The following is a 20,312-nucleotide window of genomic DNA, read 5'->3' on the forward strand; positions in this document are numbered from 1 at the left end:
AATCCTAAGCATAATAGAATGGTATGAAATTTACATCTGTTGCAGATTTCAAAGACTATGGAGATGCAGTGGTAGAAATGCAAATAAGAAGAGGTTTTTGACACCCTGTAACATCATCAGTAAGTTAAGATGTGCAGCAAGTGAGAGGCCAAAACCCCTGCTCGAGCGTCCTTAAGGAGATTCACTTTTTCAAGCCATCAAATGTTATAGCATTAGGCTAATTGTACAATCGGAAACAACATCTAAATGGAATAAAAAAAAGCTAAAAAAAATTACCATGCAATTGGAGGTTATTGATACTGGACTCTAGCAATTACCGAGTGTAATGGAAACAAGCAGGCTTACTCTAAACAAGGTCTAAAAATAAAGGTGTAGGCATATCAAGGACGCCACCCACCAAGTTTCACTTACCTGGCCTATAATCCTAAAATCTGACACTTATGGAAGTGTGCACTACCTGTAAAGTACCAACCTGTGATGATCATAGACCCAGGAATCTGTTTAGAAAATGATGAGCAATATAGATTCCTGAATGGCCTATGCATGACAACCACCAAGACTAAATTAATGGAGAGAAGGGTTTTTGGGAAAGACCTAATTAAAGATTGCAAGGGCGAATTATATTCCTACAGGCAAGTGAAACTTCACTTTTAGATTTCACTAACACATGAACTATTAAAAGAGAACCTGTCAGCACAATAATGACGCTGTTATACTGATTAAATAGATATATTTACTGAAGAAATCCGCATGGTGGTTGTTCTTTAATCAGCATTTGAACTTTTGGTGTAATATGCTTTCAGCATATAGGAGCGGGACTGTGGATACGGTCTTCGGCTCCTTCCGTGCCTGTGTCTAGTGTCTATATTTTCCTCCTGTTTGAATGTTCATACTGGCTCCATCTTCGCAGTCTGACCTCCAGGCGGTCTTCTGTAATATGGCGCAGGAGGCCACGCATCCTCAATGAGCGCCGACACTTTATTCAAGACCTCCGTAAGGTCAATCTGCATAAATGCCACCTGCGTCAAGGACAGTGTCGGCATGAACATTCAAGCAGGAGGCAAATACAGACACCAGATGCAGGTGGAGAGTTGGGGCAGGCACTGAAGATCCTATCCACAGTCCCATCCCTATGCAATTAAAGCTTATTACATCAAAACTTCAAATGCTGAATAACAAACAACCCCTATGGAGATTTCTTCAGTAAAGGTATCTATGTAATCAGTATAATAGTGCTATTATGGCCATTCCTTGACCTTAAAGGTGGCTTTACACACTGCAACATTGCAAACGACATCGCTGTAACGTCACCGGTTTTGTGACGTAATAGCGACATTGCAGTGTGTGAAACGCATCAGCGACCTGGACCCTGCTGTGAGATCGCTGATCACTACACATCTCTCAGGACCATTCTTTGGTCCTTTGTTTCCCGCTGTGCAGCATGATCGCTAGAAAGTCTCAGTGTGTAAAGGGGCCTTTACAGCGACTTCGTTAGCGACTTCCCTTTCAAAAAGCTGCTTTACAACATCCCCAATGACTAGCTAGGTCGTTCTGCAGGTCCGGATCGCTGTTGCGTCGTTGTCCAGGTCTGCCTGTTTGACAGCTCACCAGCGACTCAACAGAGACTTTGTAGCGATCCCGGCCAGGTTGGGATCGCTGGTGGAATCGCTAGAAAGTCTCAGTGTGTAAAGGGGCCTTAACATACAAAATCATGCTGACAGGTTTTTTTTAAACTGATAAAAAGAGTGTTCTATGGAAGATATACTGTCATTGATTAAATAAATATAACATTGCCTCTAAGGATCCACATAATAATGGGCATTGACACCTTCAACATTTATTTTCTGGGTGCCACTTCTGAGACATGTAATTATGTGATGAGCAGCAGTGTCTATACATGACGAGACTGGCAACTCTCGGGTCTTCCCTTAGATGTGGGTCTGACATGTATGATTGAGAAACATTACACATTTATAACACATCCTGTGCACATGTTGTGAACTCAAGATAGAACTTTGACTATAATGACGTTATAAAAACACAAATGAGTGCAAACATTAAAATCTGTATTACCTTTCCACAGCACTTTGCCTTGTCTATGATTTTTAATGCGTATTCTCTTCCTGTTGATCTGTAAAGAAGGAATCATATCTATTAAGTTAGGAAACAGTGTGTCTTTCAATTTTGGCATTTTTCCCCAATTTCAGTTACCATACAAGTAATTTAAATTTATTGCATTTATAATGGAAGTAAAAATCCCAAACAATAAAAAGTGACAGAATATGCTAATTCTGTTTTAAATTAGTATTTTTTGTTACAAAGCAGCCACTAATTATCACTTGTAAATTATTCTGTGTTAGAAGCTGGGCCTGTGACTCATGCTGCCTGTTTTATATAAAAAACAGAACGGTTTCCATTGGTTTAGGGCTTTGACACTGCACAGCAAACATATCCTATTTAAAAGTGTTGACAGCGTTAAGTATAAAGACTAGTTTTACTAAAAGTAAACTTTATGGAATCTTACTTAGTGTGTGCACTCAAAACCATCCCAGTTCAGTGGTTTTACATTGGCACAGTATGATGGTCCATCAAGTACATACACTATGTGGGAAGTATTGGGACACAAATCTTAATCACTGAATTCATTTTTTTCCAGTCCCATTGGCACATATAAAATCCAGCACCTCGCCATATAGTCTTCCTAAAGAAACATTTGTAATAGAACGGGTTGTTCTAAAGAACTCACCTATTTTGCAGTCCTGCAAAAGAAAAGGCTGCCACCATTGTAGCAAGCCAATATGTAAAATTCCACCTTCCTTAAATATTCCATGATTAATGCAAGCATTTAGAAAACGCCATGAAGCGTCAGATCACGTATAGTAAGTACAAATCAAGAACGCTTTGTTGACTCAATAATTACAGCACTCCAAACTTCCTCTTGCGTTAACACAAAAAACTGTGTGTGGGAATTTCACGCCATGAGTTTCAAGCTCTATGGCACAACACCAAAAGTTGGATGGGCTAGTGTAAAGCACGACGCTACTAAATACTAGAGCACAAGAAATGTGTATGTGTCTGTGGCATGACAAAACAAACGATTCTCTTGTCGCAGTCTGATGATCAAGTCTACATTCAGTAAATGCCATGAGAACCTACCTGCCTGCATTGTGTCAATTCTAAAGTTTGGTGAAGGAGGGATAATGCCATATGGTAGTTTTCCAGGGGTCAGTTACGGCCCCTTAGTTATAGTTAAGGTAAAACCTAATGCTTCGACATACAAAGAAGTTTTGGACAAATATATGCTTCCAACTTTGATGGAATAATTTTCGGAAAGGTCCTTTTCAGTTCCAGTGTGATTGTGCCACAGTGCACAAAGCAAAGGTGCATACAAACATGGTTGGGCAAGTCTGGGGTGGAAGAACTTAATAGGCTGCACAATGAATTAGAATGGAAATTACAAACCTGGCCCTCTCTTCTAACATCACTGTCGGACCTTACAAAATTCTTTTTTACATGAACGGTCAAAAAATTCCCACAGACACACTTTATAATCTTGCAAAAAGTCTTCCCAGAAGAGTGTAAGAAGTTTTAGCTGCAATAAGGGGACAGATCCTATATTAATGCCTAAGGATTTAGAATGAGATGTCATGAAAGCTTCTAAAGTTGTAATGTTTAGGTGTCCCAATACTTTTATCCATATCCATGAAATGAATAGACCCACTCTCTGTTCTGTGTGGGAAAGGTAGGACAAGGTCTAGGACATTGCTTCTCAAACTGGAGTCACTAGTGAGTTACCCTCATGACATTGATGAGTTGCTGAAGACCTCCAAAGCATCCTAGACTCACTAGATAATTGTGACTAGCAGTGTGCTTGGTATTGTTTTACATTAGCACCCAATCCATCACATGTACACGTTTCTTTCTCTGGCATGGATTTCAACAACTGGTTTTGCACAGACATCACCATGGTTTGGTTGTGGAGGCTCCAGATAAAAGAATTATAAAATGTTCTCATGCTATGAGGATACAAGCTCAAACAGAAATTTTTCTATTCACTCAAGTTCACATTGTCACTAAGCGTGTCTTTTTAATTTACATTACTGTGGAAAAGTATCAATAATAAAATAGGCTAACAAATAAAAATAGCTGTATTCACATATGTATCAATACACACCTTTCAACACATTCTTTCACAACAGCAAAGTTGCCATCTCCAATCACTTTTCCGATTTTATATTTCTCAAGGATTATGGAAGCATCGAGATATCTATTTCCGTTAAGTCCTTGAGCAAAAAAAATAAAAAAAATCATGAAATGTAACACAACAACCAAAGCACATTAACTGAAATACAGCTTAGTTATTCATATGCTACATGCAATCACAGATTTGTTGGTTTAGGTAATTTTAATACTTATTTTATTTGGGTCTCAGCTTTAACAAACAGTAGCACAGAGCTTTTATTGCTTTAGTTTCTACAGAGACTGAGATAATAACATTTTTAAAGATCATCTGATTTTACATTTATGGTCCTTATGCTTTATATTTTAGTTCAAAACTTAAGGCTGCTTTACACCAGACAATCTATCGTGCGATAGATCGTCGGGGTCACGGTTTTTGTGACGCACATCTGGCATCGCTGGCAATGCCGGCCTGTGTGACACCTCCTAGCGACGCAGTATCGCTCACAAATAGTGAGTCGTGTACTGCTCGCTGGGTTCCATAATATCGTTTAATTTAGTTGTTCATTGTTTCCGTGGTAGCACACGCCGCACCATGTGACACCCCGGGAACGATGAACAGCAGCTCACCTGCGTCACGCGGCCGCCGCCGGCTATGTGAAGGAAGGTGGTGGGCGGGATGTTTACTTCCCGCTCATCTCCGCCCCTCCGCTTCCATTGGCCGGCGGCCATGTGACGTCGCTCTGAGGCCGAACGTCCCTCCCACTCCAGGAAGTGGACGTTCGCCGCCCACAGCGTGGTCGCACGAGAGGTAAGTACGGGGGTTACCAACTTTGTGCGACACGGGCAGCGATTTGCCTGTGACGCAAAAAGGATGGGGGCGGGTACGATCGATTGTGAAATTGCACAATCGATCGTACCATGTAAAGCAGCCTTTAGATTTGAATGACAAGTACAAGCATAGAGTTGAAACCAAACATTGACATCCACTATCTAAAAAGACACATCTGCATGTTTTTCTCACTATCTGATATGAAATCAGAATAAACCTTTCCTGTTTTAGGTCAATTAGGAACCAAAATTATTTATATTTGCTAAATACTAAAATAATGAGAGAGAAAATGTTTTAAGTCAGTTTTATTACTTTCTGCAAAGTCAAAAGTTTACAATACATTTCATTAGTATTTGGTATCATTGCCCTTAAACTGTATGACTTGGGTCAAACGTTTTGGATATCCTTCCAAAAGCTTCTCACAATAGTTGGTAGGCATTTGGACTCATACCTCCTGACAGCACTGGTGTAGCTGAGCCAGGTTTGTAGGTCGCCTTGCTGGCACCTGCCTTTTCAGCTTTGCCCATAAATTTTCAATAGGATTGAGATCAGGGGTTTGTGATAGCCACTGCAAAACATTAACTTTGTTATCCTTAAACCACTTTGTAACTAGATTGGCAGTATGCTTCTGGTCATTGTTCATTTGGAAGACCCATTTCCGTCCAAGCTTTAAGGTCCTTGCTGATGTCTTGAGGTGTTGCTTCAATATTGCCACATAATATTCTTTCCTCATGATGCCATCTATTTTGTGAAGTGCACCAGACCAGTCCCTTCTGGAGAAAAAAAAAACCCACAACATGATTCTGTCACTCCCATGTTTCACAGTTGGGATGGTGTTCTTAGGCTTTAAAGCTTCTCCCTTTTTCCTCCAAACGTAACAATGGTCATTGTGGCCAAACAGTTCGATTTTAGTTTCGTCAGCCCACAGGACATGTCTCCAAAAATTAAGGTCTTTGTTCCTGTATGCATTTGCAAACATTAATCTGGCTTTTTATATTTCTTTTGCAGTAATGGCTTCTTCCTAGCAGAGTGGCCTTTCAACCCATGTTGATACAGTACTCGTTTCACTGTGGATCATGACACAATTTTACCAGCTTCCGCCAGCATCTTCACAAGGTCTTTTACTTTTGTTCCTGGATTGATATGCACATGTCTGAGGAAAGCAAGTTCACCTCTAGTACACAAAACCCGTCTCCTTCCAGAGTGGTATGATGTCTGGACATTCCCATCTTGTTTGTATTTGCGTATAATTGTTTGTACAGATGAACGAAGCACCTTCAGGTACCTGGAAATTGCACCCAAGGATGAACCAGACTTTTGCAAATCCACAATTCTCTTCTTGAGATCTTGGCTGATTTATTTTGACTATCACATGATGCTACACAAAGAAGCAGCGTGTTTCAGGTGTACATTAAAATACATCCACAGGTGTGTCTCTAATGAACTTAGATGTTGCCAATATACCTATCAGAAGCTTTTAAAGACATGACATCATCACATGGGCTGTCCCATATTGTTTAAATGTATAGTACTCTTAGTGTATGTACATTTTTGACTTTGCAAAAAGTAATAAAAATGCCTTAAAACATTATCTCTCTCAGTATTCTGGTATTTGGGAATATAAATAATTTTGGTTCCTAATTGATCCAAAATGGGAAAGGTTATTCCGATTTCATGTCAGATGAGAAAAACATGCAGATGTGTCTTTTTAGGTAGTGTATGTAAACTTCTGCTTTCAACTGTATTACCTACTTGACTTTTATAACTTAGAAAGCAAACACTTCAAGTCTATAGACACAAAATAGTGTGCTACCTTCCAGAACTGAATGCAACATAGTTAAAGCAGTTATTCATTGTTTCATTTTTTCTATAGTTTGTATGGTGTTTGTTTATTATTTTAATATTCAACGTCAAAATAATTTTAAAATCCTCCATTAGTATAGTTCCTAGAGCTGGAAAAAGTACTAATCCACAGCATGTTACAATGACAACCAGATATACAGTGCCTACAAGTAGTATTCAACCCCCTGCAGATTTAGCAGGTTTGATAAGATGCAAATAAGTTAGAGCCTGCAAACTTCAAACAAGAGCAGGATTTATTAACAGATGCATAAATCTTACAAACCAACAAGTTATGTTGCTCAGTTAAATTTTAATAAATTTTCAACATAAAAGTGTGGGTCAATTATCATTCAACCCCTAGGTTTAATATTTTGCGGAATAACCCTTGTTTGCAATTACAGCTAATAATCGTCTTTTATAAGACCTGATCAGGCCGGCACAGGTCTCTGGAGTTATCTTGGCCCACTCCTCCGTGCAGATCTTCTCCAAGTTATCTAGGTTCTTTGGGTGTCTCATGTGGACAGTAATCTTGAGCTCCTTCCACAAGTTTTCAATTGGGTTAAGGTCAGGAGACTGACTAGGCCACTGCAACACCTTGATTTTTTCCCTCTTGAACCAGGCCTTGGTTTTCTTGGCTGTGTGCTTTGGTTCGTTGTCTTTTTGGAAGATGAAATGACGACCCATCTTAAGATCCTTGATGGAGGAGCGGAGGTTCTTGGCTAAAATCTCCAGGTAGGTCGTGCTATCCATCTTCCCATGGATGCGGACCAGATGGCCAGGCCCCTTGGCTGACAAACAGCCCCACAGCATGATGCTGCCACCACCATGCTTGACTGTAGGGATGGTATTCTTGGGGTCGTATGCAGTGCCATCCAGTCTCCAAACGTCACGTGTGTGGTTGGCACCAAAGATCTCGATCTTGGTCTCATCAGATCAGAGAACCTTGAACCAGTCTGTCTCAGAGTCCTCCAAGTGATCATGAGCAAACTGTAGACGAGCCATGACATTACGCTTTGAAAGTAAAGGTACCCTACGGGCTCGTCTGGAACGGAGACCATTGCGGTGGAGTACGTTACTTATGGTATTGACTGAAACCAATGTCCCCACTGCCATGAGATCTTCCCGGAGCTCCTTCTTTGTTGTCCTTGGGTTAGCCTTGACTCTTCGGACAAGCCTGGCCTCGGCACGGGTGGAAACTTTCAAAGGCTGTCCAGGCCGTGGAAGGCTAACAGTAGTTCCATAAGCCTTCCACTTCCGGATGATGCTCCCAACAGTGGAGATAGGTAGGCCCAACTCCTTGGAAAGGGTTTTGTACCCCTTGCCAGCCTTGTGACCCTCCACGACCTTGTCTCTGATGACCTTGGAATGCTCCTTTGTCTTTCCCATGTTGACCAAGTATGAGTGCTGTTCACAAGTTTGGGGAGGGTCTTAATTAGTCAAAAAAGGCTGGAAAAAGAGATAATTAATCCAAACATGTGAAGCTCATTGTTCTTTGTGCCTGAAATACTTCTTAATACTTTAGGGGAACCAAACAGAATTCTTGTGGTTTGAGGGGTTGAATAATAAATGACCCTCTGAATAAACTTTTCACAATTTAAAAAAAAAAAAAAGAAATAATATTCTTTTTTGCTGCAGTGCATTTCACACTTCCAGGCTGATCTGCTGTCCAAATGTCACAATGCCAAGTTAATTCCGAATGTGTAAACCTGCTAAATCTGCAGGGGGTTGAATACTACTTGTAGGCACTGTAAGTCAGTCTGTTCTTTCAGTGATATTATTATTAATCACATACCACAGAAAAAAAATAAATCACCAAGCCTATAACTTTAATAATCAGAAACACATTTCAAAATAAATTGGTTACATTTAAAGGGAATCTGCCAGCAGGATTTTGCAATGTAAGCTGAGTACAGTATGCTGCTAGGGATAAAAAAAAGAAAAAAACCAAACTGTGCTTCTCTTAGGCTACTTTTACACATCAGTTTTTTGGCATCAGGCACAATCCGGTGTGTGTCTGATGCAACAGATCTGGCGCAGAATATACAAAAACGGATGCGCCTGATCCTTTTTTTTACGGATCCGGTATACCTGATCTGTCAAAAAACGGATCCGGCGCATCCGTTTCGTCCGTTTTTTTTGCTGGATCCGTTTTTTTTCAATAAATTGGAGCATGCTCAGTTTACAAAAAGAGATACGGCGGCTGCATCCGGTTTTTGCCGCATTACGCTGGATCTGGCGTCCATAGGCTTCCAATGTAAAACACGCCGTATCGCGCCGGATCCGATGTGATGCGTTTTTTTGTCAGAGACAAAAAACGTGACTACAAGAGACGTTCCATCCCATTACCCAATCACGACGGATCCAGCAAAAGCCGGATGCAACACAAGGCCATCAGGCACAATCCGGCACTAATACAAATCAATGGTATTAAAACGGATCCGGAGCCAGATCCGTTTTATCTGTTTTTTCCGGATTGTGCCTGATGGAAAAAAACTGATGTGTGAAAGTAGCCTTATCTGTGTGTGAGCTATTGTTTACCTAAACTAAAGGGTTAATTACCCTGTGATTAGCATTAGAGGACTAGGAAGTCACCAGCATACCCCCTGCTGTGATTGACACCTCGCACTCAATGCACAATCTCTATTGAGAGCCTTTTGTGGGTGAGGACAGCTCCCAGCTTAGCTAAATTCATTTTTTGATAATGTCAGAATGGCTGCACCCTGTAATCTAAGTTAAACATGGTTAGTGTAAAAATCTCTTTGACTACAACATGCTACTCTCAGATGAAGTAGCAAAAACCTGCTGACAGATACCTTTTAATTGAGATTTATGTAGGCGCTACCTCTCACCATGGAATGTATGAATCTGCCACTAAATGGAAAAGTAAAAATATAACTTATTGAAAAAGGAGTACACCGCTGAGCTCTAACACACATGTATCACACAGAATTACAGATTTAATGCACTCTTTATATGAGTGCATTAAATTACATTTATTACACTAAATTACGTTTTAGAATTAAGTTTAGAATTACATTTATGCACTGTATACTGATTATGCATTTATATAATAAGCATATACATGAAAATCCCTGGTTAAAATGTGCCCATGAGAAGGTCAAGTATCGCTGTGTTATTAAACCTACCTTCAGGACTATTAGGAGCATCAGGAAGACCATTCACATTAGAAGTTGATCCTGAATGAGGCGACATCTAGAAATGTAAAGATTTTCATTATTGTTTGGTGTCAATGACCAACTTGTTCATATGCTTCTTCTGACATGTCTGCTCTAATAAGTACTTCTATTGCCAATGAGATGAAAATCTTGAAGCACCTTTTCTGAGAACACTGATATGCCTTTCCTTTATTGTTCCTTCTGGTACTGCATAATTACATTGACAACTCTGTGTTATTCCCTTTGTTAATAGTTTGGGTCTTGACACAGTGAGGCTCTGCATAGACATTAGATAGCTGTCAGGTGACAGCTGTCTCCAAGTACTCCTCAATACACAGGAGAACTCAGCTTAGTCCTGTATTCTCCAGGAGAAATCCATTGCAAGACTTATCTGCCAGCAGGTTATCTCTAGAGAACAAATGGATCAGCGGTAGGAAATGTAACCAGCCGAATGCTTCTCTCTCGACATCATCTGTTGGGGAAGAGTTGGAAGGGACCCATACACATTAGTCTGCTGATCGACCCCGATATTGACAAGTTTGGCCAAGCTTATTCTGATGTATATGGGGGTGTTTACTCAGCAGTGATTGGACATTGCCAAGAGTGCATAGGGTCATACCATTTTGATAAGAGAATGCTAACACAGTTGTCAATTTATTCATACATTTCCAAGAATAATAATAGAGGAACATGCACAACACAGAATTCTAGGTGTTGAAGTTTCAGTTTGGTTATTCGACAGGGTCTGTAATTATTTACTAAACCAAATACAAGGTCTTGAAAAGTATTTATACCCCATGAACTTTTCCATGTTACACCAACAAACTAAAATGTGTTACCGTATTTTTTGGACTATAAGACGCACCGGACCATAAGATGCACCCTGGTTTTAGAGGAGGAAAATAAAATTTTAAGCAAAAAATGTGGTCATGACACATTGTTATGGGGCGAGGATCTGCTGCTGACACTGTTATGGGGGTAATGTCCTCAAATTCTCTGCTAAGGTACCCCAGCCTGGTATATGCCCTCATCCTGCTACATACCCCATCCTGCTATATACTGCCATCCTGGAATATGCCCTCATCCTGCTATATACCCCATCCTGTTATATACTGCCATCCTGCTATATGGCCCCATGCTGCTGTATGGCCCCATGCTGCAATATGGCATGTATCCTGTATCACACAAAAAACAATAAACGTTTATACTCACCTTTCCTCGCTCCATGCAGCATCGCTCCTCCCCCTGTCTGTGTCGGCAGCAGCGCCATTGATCTGTGTGGAGCCATCACCGGTCACTTCCCTGCAGCATCGTGATCTCCTCCAGTCTGCCGGTCAGCTGACTTGCGTGGACACTAGCGGCGTGCACAGCGATGATGTCATCACTGTGCTCACCGCTCTCTACACAGATCAGCTGACTGGCAGACTGGAGGAGAACACGATGCTGCACGGAAGTGGCCTGTGAGTATACCGTACTTCTTCACTGCCCCCCGCGCTGATAATGATGTATATGAGTGTGTCGGCCAGAAGCAGGGGAGGCAGTGCATAGCATACCTGCTGAGAGGGCCTGCCGGAGATCACAGGGAGGACTTGGAAGCCATGCAGATACCCAGCTTCTGGTAAGTATGATTCTACTGGGAGGGGGGGGGTCTGATTTTTTTTGGAGTGGGGGGGTATGGGGGAGGTCTGGGGGGGGGTTAAAGTTACCCCAACCATGTTTCTCTAAGAAAAAGACCTATTCCAAAAGTACAGTAAGCCCTAGTGCTTTTTTGGGGCAAAAAAAAGTATGACAGTGTTTTATTTTTGGAAAAACATGGTATGTGTGGAGAAAAAATGACGCTGCACATCATCCTAAAAACATCATCCGCACCATCAAACGTGGTGGCGGCATCATGCTGTGAGGATGCTTTTCTTCAGCAGTGACAAGGAAGCTGGATAGAGTTGATGGGAAGATGGACAAAGCTAAAAACAGAGCAATCCTGAAGGAAAACCTGTTAGAGGCTGCAAAAGACGAGACTGGGGAGTAGGTTCATCCTCGAGCAGGACAGCAACGCTAAACACACTGCCAGCGCTATAATGGATGGTTTAGATCAAAGCCCAGTTAAAGTCCAGACCGAAATCCCATTGAGAATCTGTCACAAGATTTGAAAATTGCTGTTCACAGATGCTCTCCATCCAATCTCACTGAGCTACAAGAGAAATTGGCAAAAATGTGAGGAAGTCCGGGGGGGTGGGGGGATTTTCTCAATAGAAACGCATGTCAAACCTTTCAGATTTATATTTTTAAAATAGTTAGAAAATCATGCATCATTTCCTTCACGCTGATCAGTTCACTGGGTATGAATACTTTTTCATTTTCAACAAATCCTATAAAAAATTTCTAAAAATACTGGATCACAAGAGGTTAAATCCTAAACTGTAAAACTGACACATCTATGTATAACTAAGTGTCCACAAATAAAATACTGTACTAAAAAAATAACTTCTGGATGTTAACTCCCTTTCATCATATAGAGCAGACGCCCAAAAATGTCTAATATGTGGGATGATTAACAAAATCTGCCTGACCACCAAGTTAAAATGAGACATATTTAGACTATTAGTCAGGAATACATTTGCAATGGATAAGAAAAGTTTGGGTTTTGAGTATAAAAATTATTAATGCAGTTCCAAATGCTACAAAGACAGATTTTAACATTTCCAAATTGAATACATTAATCTTTTCATCAGTGAACTCACTGACTCTCTGACTAGTTTTACTGAATACAGACATTTTTAGGGTTGGGCATGTCTATAAGAATATATTATATACTACTGTAAACATCACTTTGTGTTTCCTGCTCCATTTTAATTGCTCTGTAAATTAGTTTGTATGGCAGCGCTTCTGAACATTCCACTTTTACCGAGTTTTAGGAAACTGAAGAAATGGTCAGATACACCTTTTTGTGTACGTGGAAAGCGTAGGTGTACATTCACACTTTTGCCACTGTGTACTCTGTACATATAGAGTGTGGTCCCCTTTTTGGGCTGTGCATCTTGTCTATATAGCTTTCCACAGGCAGATATGAAACAGTCAGGTCTGGGTCCTGTTCTGCCACCGTCTATTTTAAGGCCTGCTGTCGCAAAGCAAGGTGAGCTACTAGTTAGGAACCATCCTGATTTGGTACACCTTGTATCGGTGGGATGCCCATTATGTATTTTTGATCAAAATAATGTCAACTAAGTACCCTTTGTTATTTACATGTACTATTACTATTTATTTCAGTACATCTTGACTGTCATTCCATTCATCCTCTATGTAATTGTGAAAATGAATGGGGAAGCATACACTCTGCTGCCCGTTTATAATAGGGATAAAAGTTGCCCGTTCTATTGATGATAATCTCAGCAGTCCTGAGGATGATAAATTCTTTTTGCCAGACAATCCCTTTAAAATATAGGTTTTTGTCTTTAAAGAAGCTCTCCCATCAAAAGTTTTGTAATCTTAATATATTGCTGTCATATTATATGACGCTGTGTAATTTTGCCTTTCTACCCAGTTAATTCTTCTGTTTTCCATTAGATGTATGACATCACATGATTAAAAACTAAATAGCTGAATTTTTCTATGCTTTATGTAGAAACAAAAAGTCTCTTTTCCCTGCATTAGTCACTGTAAAGTACCTGGCAGGGAGGAGGCAACAGCTTGGTCAGGAGTTAAAGAGGAGAATGATTCATGCAGGGATAAGAGATTTCCTGTTTCTACAAAGAGCAAAGAAAAGAGAAGAAGAGTTGCATTGGGAGCATCTGACATAACTTCTGACTTTCGGCCAGTTGGAAGTTAGAGTCAGAAAATGGTGCAGCGGTATTGGAGTGGTGCTGAACAAGTATGAAAGTGCCAGACAGGGAGTACAACGCTGGATGCAGGGATCTTACATTTAAAACGCCACCCCAGAGCTGAAAACCTCCCAAAATGCTGGAGTGGTGCTTTAAGCATAACCAATATCCCTTAGGCTATGTGCGCACTAGGCCGTTTTACCCTCAGATTTACCCGCGGTTTTGCTGCGGAAATTTCTTGAGAAATGTTTGAAATCTTTCTGCAGACATTTCCCAGCAAAACCTATGGGAAAAAAAATAGCTGTGCGCACACTGCGTTTTTTTCTCAAGAAAATTCTTTGTGAATATTTTCTTGAGAAAATTTCTTGAGAAAATGTGCATGTCACTTCTTTTCTGCAGGTACCTGCGGAATACCCCCGGTATTTCACTCCATTCACTGTAATGTAATCGCGAAATACCGGGGGTATACCGCAGGTAGCAAATGATGTGCGGTATACCCCCGGTATAGCCGCGATTTACCTGCGGTAATGCACATCGCTGCCTGCGGTTTTGCAGGGAGTGATGTCATTATGACAGAAGAGGAAGCGGAGCAGAGTAAACACACACGTCACACTCCCTGGACGCCGCACAGAAGCACTTCCGTGTGACCTCCAGATGCCCGTGTAGTGTGTGTCCCGCTCCGGCCCCACGGCTGCCTGCCCTGCAGTGTCAGTGTCTGCCCGCAGTATCAGCAGCTTGCCACGCTGCAGCGCAGGCAGACACTGACACACAGCAGTGCGTGCAGCCGCGGGGATGACGGGCGCTGCTGTCAGGAGGTGAGATGAGATCATTACCTGCTGTGACGATCTCCTGCCTCCTGACGTCACCGCTGTCACTGCCGTCTATGCCCGCGGCCCGAGACTGTCACTAGCGGTGACGTCAAGGGCTCTCGCGATACCGCTGACAACGCGGCGGCATAGAAGTCAGTGACAGCGCTGATGGCAGGACTGCAGGAGATCATCACAGCAGGTAATGATCTCTGCTAACCTCCTGATGGCAGTGCTCAGGTCACTGCATTACTCTCCCAGCCAATGGGGAACATTCTGTTCTTCACTTACTGGGACAGTGACTATGGTATGGATCGTCGTGGGACCCCCCCCCTTATTGGATTACTCCGGACCCGGATTTGATTGTTCTTGTCAATAAATTGGTGAAAGAGGGAATGTGGGGAGTGTTTTTTCAAATAAAACTTTTTTTGTTGTCTATTTTTTATTTTTTTATTTCTTACTGACTGGGTTGGTGATGTCAGGTATCTGATATACGCGTGACATCACTAACCCCAGGGCTTGATGCCAGGTGACATTACACATCTGGCATCAACCCCATATATTACCCCGTTTGCCACTGCACCAGGGCAACGGGATGAGTTGGGGCGAAGCGCCAGGATTGGCACGTTTAATGGATGCGCCACTTCTGGGGTGGCTGTGGCATGCTATTTTTAAGCTGGGGAGTGTCCAATAACAGTGGACCTCCCTAGTCTGAGAATATCAGACCCCAGCTGTCCGCTTTACCTTGGCTGGTGATCCAATATGGGGGGGACCCCACGTTTTTTGTTTTAAATTATTTATTTAATGTAAAATAACAGCGTGGGGTGCCCTCTGTTTTGGATTACCAGCCAAGGTGAAGCTGCCAGCTGTGGTCTGCAGGCTGCAGCCATCTGCTTTACCCTAGCTGGCTACAAAAGATGGGGGACCTCACGTCATTTTTTTTTAATTATTTACTTTTTGGTTAAATACAAGGCTAGGCACCCTTTAGTGCCACATGAAAGTCACTAAAGGGTGCCAGCTTAGAATATGCAGGGGGGTGGAACATTATATAGGTCTTTCTCATCTATCTATCTATTCATCTATCCATCTTTCTCTCTATCCATTATCTGTCTATCTATCGATTATCTATCTATTATCTATATTATTTATTGCAGTTCAGCATAAAAAACCCGCAGGGACCAACCTGCGGAAAAACCGCGGCAAAAACGCATGCGTTTTTCCCGTGGTTTTGGTGCGGTGATCTTCAACTCCCAGAAGTTTCTCAAGAAATTTTCTTGAGAAAAATCACTTTTCTAGTGCGCACATAGCCTTAGACAGCGTTTCCTATACTGTTTAATATACAGTTAGGTCAATAAATATTTAGACAGTGATGCAAGTTTTGGCAATTTAGCTGTTATTCATGATAATAATATAATCTTAAAGTACAGACTCTCAGCTTTAATTTGAGGGTATTTACATCCTAATTGCAGTAAGGTTTTAGGAATTACAGCTCTTTAATATGTAGCTGTCTCTTTTTCAAGGGACCAAAGGTAATTGTACAATTATCTCAGAAGTTCTTTAATGGGCTATTCCCTCAATAATCCATTATAAATTAAGCACATAAAAGGTCTGGAGCTGATTGTAACTGCTAGATCAGCAGCAGAGAAAACATTGATTTTAGCAAAATGACAGCAAACAGCTTAGTAAGTGACACCGCTGGAATCAGGGTCTCTGTCTCTACATTATGCTGCTCTCAGATGGGGTAGCAAAAACCTGGTGACAGATTCCCTTAAGACACAGCTTAAAAAAGGTTGTCTGGTCTAAATCCATAGGTCTACAGTCACTTTATGTGGCTGCAGACTTATGAATCCTCACACAGAACGCACTGTGCACTGTGAGGATCCCCCGGCTGCATTGAGCGAGGCTGTGTGCCTCCAGTGAGAATGTGGTCGGGAGTCTGCATATCACATACTTGCGGCCCCGTGACAGTGCGTGTGATGTGCGAATTCATAAATCTGCATCAACCCAAGATGTGGCGACGTCTATGGTTTCCAGACTATAAGCAGTCATTGTCTGCAAAGGATTCTCTACTAAATATTAAATATGAACATTTTACTTATGATAATGTAAATTTGTCCAATTACAGTGCCTTGCGAAAGTATTTGGCCCCTTTGAATTTTTCAACCTTTCCCACATTTCAGGCTTCAAACATAAAGATTAAAATTTTAATGTTATGGTGAAGAATCAACAAGAAGTGGGACACAATTGTGAAGTTGAACGAAATTTATCGCTTATTTTAAACTTTTATAAAAAAATAATAAACTGAAAATTGGGGCGTGCAATATTATTCGTCCCCTTTAAGTTAATACTTTGTAGCGACACCTTTTGCTGCGATTACAGCACAAGTCACTTGGGGTATGTGTCTATCAGTTTTGCACATCGAGAGACTGAAATTCTTGCCCATTCTTCCTTTGCAAATAGCTGGAGCAGAGTGAGGTTGGATGGAGAGCGTTTGTGAACAGCAGTTTTCAGCTCTTTCCACAGATTCTCGATTGGATTCAGGTCTGGACTTTGATTTGGCCATTCTAACACCTGGATTCGTTTATTTGTGAACCATTCCATTGTAGATTTTGCTTTATGTTTGGGATCATTGCCTTTTTGGAAGACAAATCTCCGTCTCAGTCTCAGGTCTTTTGCAGACTCCAACAGGTTTTCTTAAAGAATGGTCCTGTATTTGGCTCCATCCATCTTCCCATCAATTTTAACCATCTTCCCTGTCCCTGCTGAAGAAAAGCAGGCCCAAAACATGATGCTGCCACCACCATGTTTGACAGTGAGGATGGTGTGTTCAGGGTGATGAGCTGTGTTGCTTTTACGCCAAACATATCATTTGGCATTGTGCCCAAAAAGTTCGATTTTGTTTCATCTGACCAGAGCCCCTTCTTCCATATGTTTGGTGTGTCTCCCAGGTGGCTTGTGGCAAACTTTAAACGACAATTTTTATGGATATCTTTGAGAAGTGGCTTTCTTCTTGCTACTCTTCCATAAAGGCCATATTTGTGCAGTGTATGACTAATTGTTGCCATATGGACAGACTCTCCCACCTCAGCTGTAGATCTCTGCAGTTTATCCAGAGTGATCATGGGCCTCTTGGCTGCATCTCTGATCAGTCTTCTCTTTGTTTGAGATGAAATTTTTGAGGGATGGCTAGTTCTTGGGATGTTTAACCTTTTCACGACCGGCCGATTTTTCGCTTTCCGTTTTTTTTTTCGCCATTCTTTTTCTGAGAGACGTAACTTTTTTATTTTTCAGTCAATATGGTCATGTGAGGGCTCATTTTTTGCGGAACGAGCTGTACTTTTAAATGAAACCATCAGTTTTACCATATTGTGTACTAGAAAATGGCAAAAAAATTCCAAATGCTGAAAAATTGCAAAAAAAGTGCGATAGCACTATAGTTTTTGAGATATTTTATTCACTGTGTTCACTATATGGTAAAACTGATGTGTGGGTGTGATGCCTCAGGTCAGTGCGAGTTCGTAGACACCAAACATGTATAGGTTTACTTTTATATAAGGGGTTAAAAAAAAATCGGAAGTTTGTCCGAAAAAAGTGGCGCACGTTTTACGCCATATTCCGTGACCCGTAGCGTTCTCATTTTTCGGGATCTTAGGCTCAATGACGGCTTATTTTTGCGTCTCGAGCTGACGTTTTTACCGGTACCATTTTTGCGCAGATGCTACGTTTTGATCGCCTCTTATTGCATTTTGCGCAAAAGTTGTGGCGACAAAAAAACGTCGTTTTGGCGTTTGGAATTTTTTTGCCGCTACGCCGTTTACTGATCAGATTAATTGATTTTATATTTTGATAGATCGGGCGTTTCTGAACGCGGCGATACCAAATGTGTGTATATTTTTTATTTTTTTAACCCTTTAATTTTCAATGGGGCGAATGGGGGGTGATTTGAACTTTTAGGTTTTTTTGTTTTTTTTTAATTTTTTAAAACTTATTTTTTTACTTTTTTTTTTTATTTTACTAGTCCCCCTAGGGGGCTATTGCGATCAGCATTCCGATCGCTCTGCAGTATCTGCTGATCACAGCTGGAAGGCTGTAAACAGCAGATACGCTGTCTTTCTCTTTTGCTGTGCCCCGGGCACAGCGAAAGTGAAACCAATTCATGTGTAGTACAGGAGTCATCACATGACCCTGTACTACCATGACAACTATCGGGAGTCACGTGATCGCGTCACGTGACTTCCGGTTTCGGCGGTAAGTAAAACTTTACCGCGATTGCGCTTATAATGGCGCTGTCATGTATTGACAGCGCCATTATAAGGGGTTAATCGGCACGAGCAGATAACGATTCTGCTCGTGCCTAGCAGGCACACATCTCAGCTGTGAAAATCAGCTGAGATGTGTGCCGATCGCGGCATGCTGCCGCCGGAGGACCGCGGGCAGTAAGATTATGTCATTTAGGACGTAATTTTACGGCCCGCGGTCGTTAAGGGGTTAAAGCAGTGGAAATCTTTTTGTAAAAAAAATCCGGCTTTAAACTTCTCCACAACAGTATCACGGACCTGCCTGTTGTGTTCATTGCTCTTCATGATGCTCTCTGTGCTTTAAACAGAGCACTGAGACTATCACAGAGCAGGTGCATTTCTACAGAGACTTGATTACACACAGGTGGATTATATTTATCATCATCAGTCATTTAGGACAACATTGGATCATTCAGAGATTCTCAATGAACTTCTGGAGTGAGTTTGCTGCACTGACAGTAAAGGGGCCAAATAATATTGCACCCTCCGATTTTCAGTTTATTTTTTTACAAAAGTTTAAAATAAGCAATACATTTCATTTAGCTTCACAATTGTGTCCCACTTGTTATTGATTCTTCACCATAAGATTAAAATTTTTATCTTTATGTTTGAAGCCTGAAATGTGGGAAAAGGTTGAAAAATTCAAGGGGGCCGAATACTTTCACAAGGCACTGTATGTTTGAGTCTCTGAAATGAGGAGGCTTTTTAGAAAATTACTGCAATTCCTAAGCATTTCAAAGGATATTTTTGATCAACCCCTTTAATTAAAGCTAAAAATCTACCTTTCAATTGCATCTCAGTTATTTAATTTTAAATAAAAAATAGTATTGTGCAATCAAGAGAGAGAGGGTTATATGGAACCATCAACTGTCCTATTATAAGGTCCAGTCAACGCGTTTCAGGGACCGACTATCCCATTTGATATCCTAATGAAGGGGATAGTTGGCCCCTGAAACACATTGACCTGACCTTATAATAAATAAAAAAATGGAATAATCAACATCTGTCTTCTGGTGATAGCACGGCATATAACCCATCGCTCTCGATTACACGTGGCTACATCGGGGCTGCTGCAGTTTTCTTCATAAGCTACACTAGGGTTGTGATTTTCACAAACCTAGTAGGTGAGTGTGTTTTTATTTGTCACTAATTGGTATTTATCTGGTAAGACCCTATTGCGCTCTTTCCCTCCACAGTTACTAAATAAAAAATAGTAGCATTCAGAGACGAAATCAGAAAGAGTCAGTCACTGTCCAAATATCTCTGGACCAAACTGTAAGATTCAGGAAATTGTGACGCTAATATTATTCTTCATGTTTCTAATAACGTTTAGGTTTGATTGTTCTCTCAAACAGTGAGTGTGT

At 41.1% G+C, this 20,312-nt stretch overlaps 1 protein-coding gene across 4 annotated transcripts in view; it reads right to left on the reverse strand.

Annotated features, from left to right (window-relative positions):
• Nucleotides 1-20,312, reverse strand: part of DCLK2 (doublecortin like kinase 2) — a 185,837-nt gene that overhangs the window by 51,086 nt on the left and 114,439 nt on the right. For all 4 annotated transcript variants that reach the window (XR_012754158.1, XM_075347971.1, XM_075347964.1 and 1 more), the window contains 3 exons: nucleotides 10,000-10,066; nucleotides 4,175-4,283; nucleotides 2,074-2,131 (listed from right to left, as the gene is read on the reverse strand). Coding sequence is in view for 3 of the 4 variants with exons in the window: in XM_075347971.1 (XP_075204086.1) it covers nucleotides 2,074-2,131; nucleotides 4,175-4,283; nucleotides 10,000-10,066 (234 nt within the window). In the remaining variant the exon portion in view is untranslated. The remainder of the gene's footprint in view (nucleotides 1-2,073; nucleotides 2,132-4,174; nucleotides 4,284-9,999; nucleotides 10,067-20,312) is intronic.

Source organism: Anomaloglossus baeobatrachus, chromosome 1 (genome assembly GCF_048569485.1).
Source record: "Anomaloglossus baeobatrachus isolate aAnoBae1 chromosome 1, aAnoBae1.hap1, whole genome shotgun sequence".
In the NCBI taxonomy this organism is placed as follows: Eukaryota; Metazoa; Chordata; class Amphibia; order Anura; family Aromobatidae; genus Anomaloglossus; species Anomaloglossus baeobatrachus.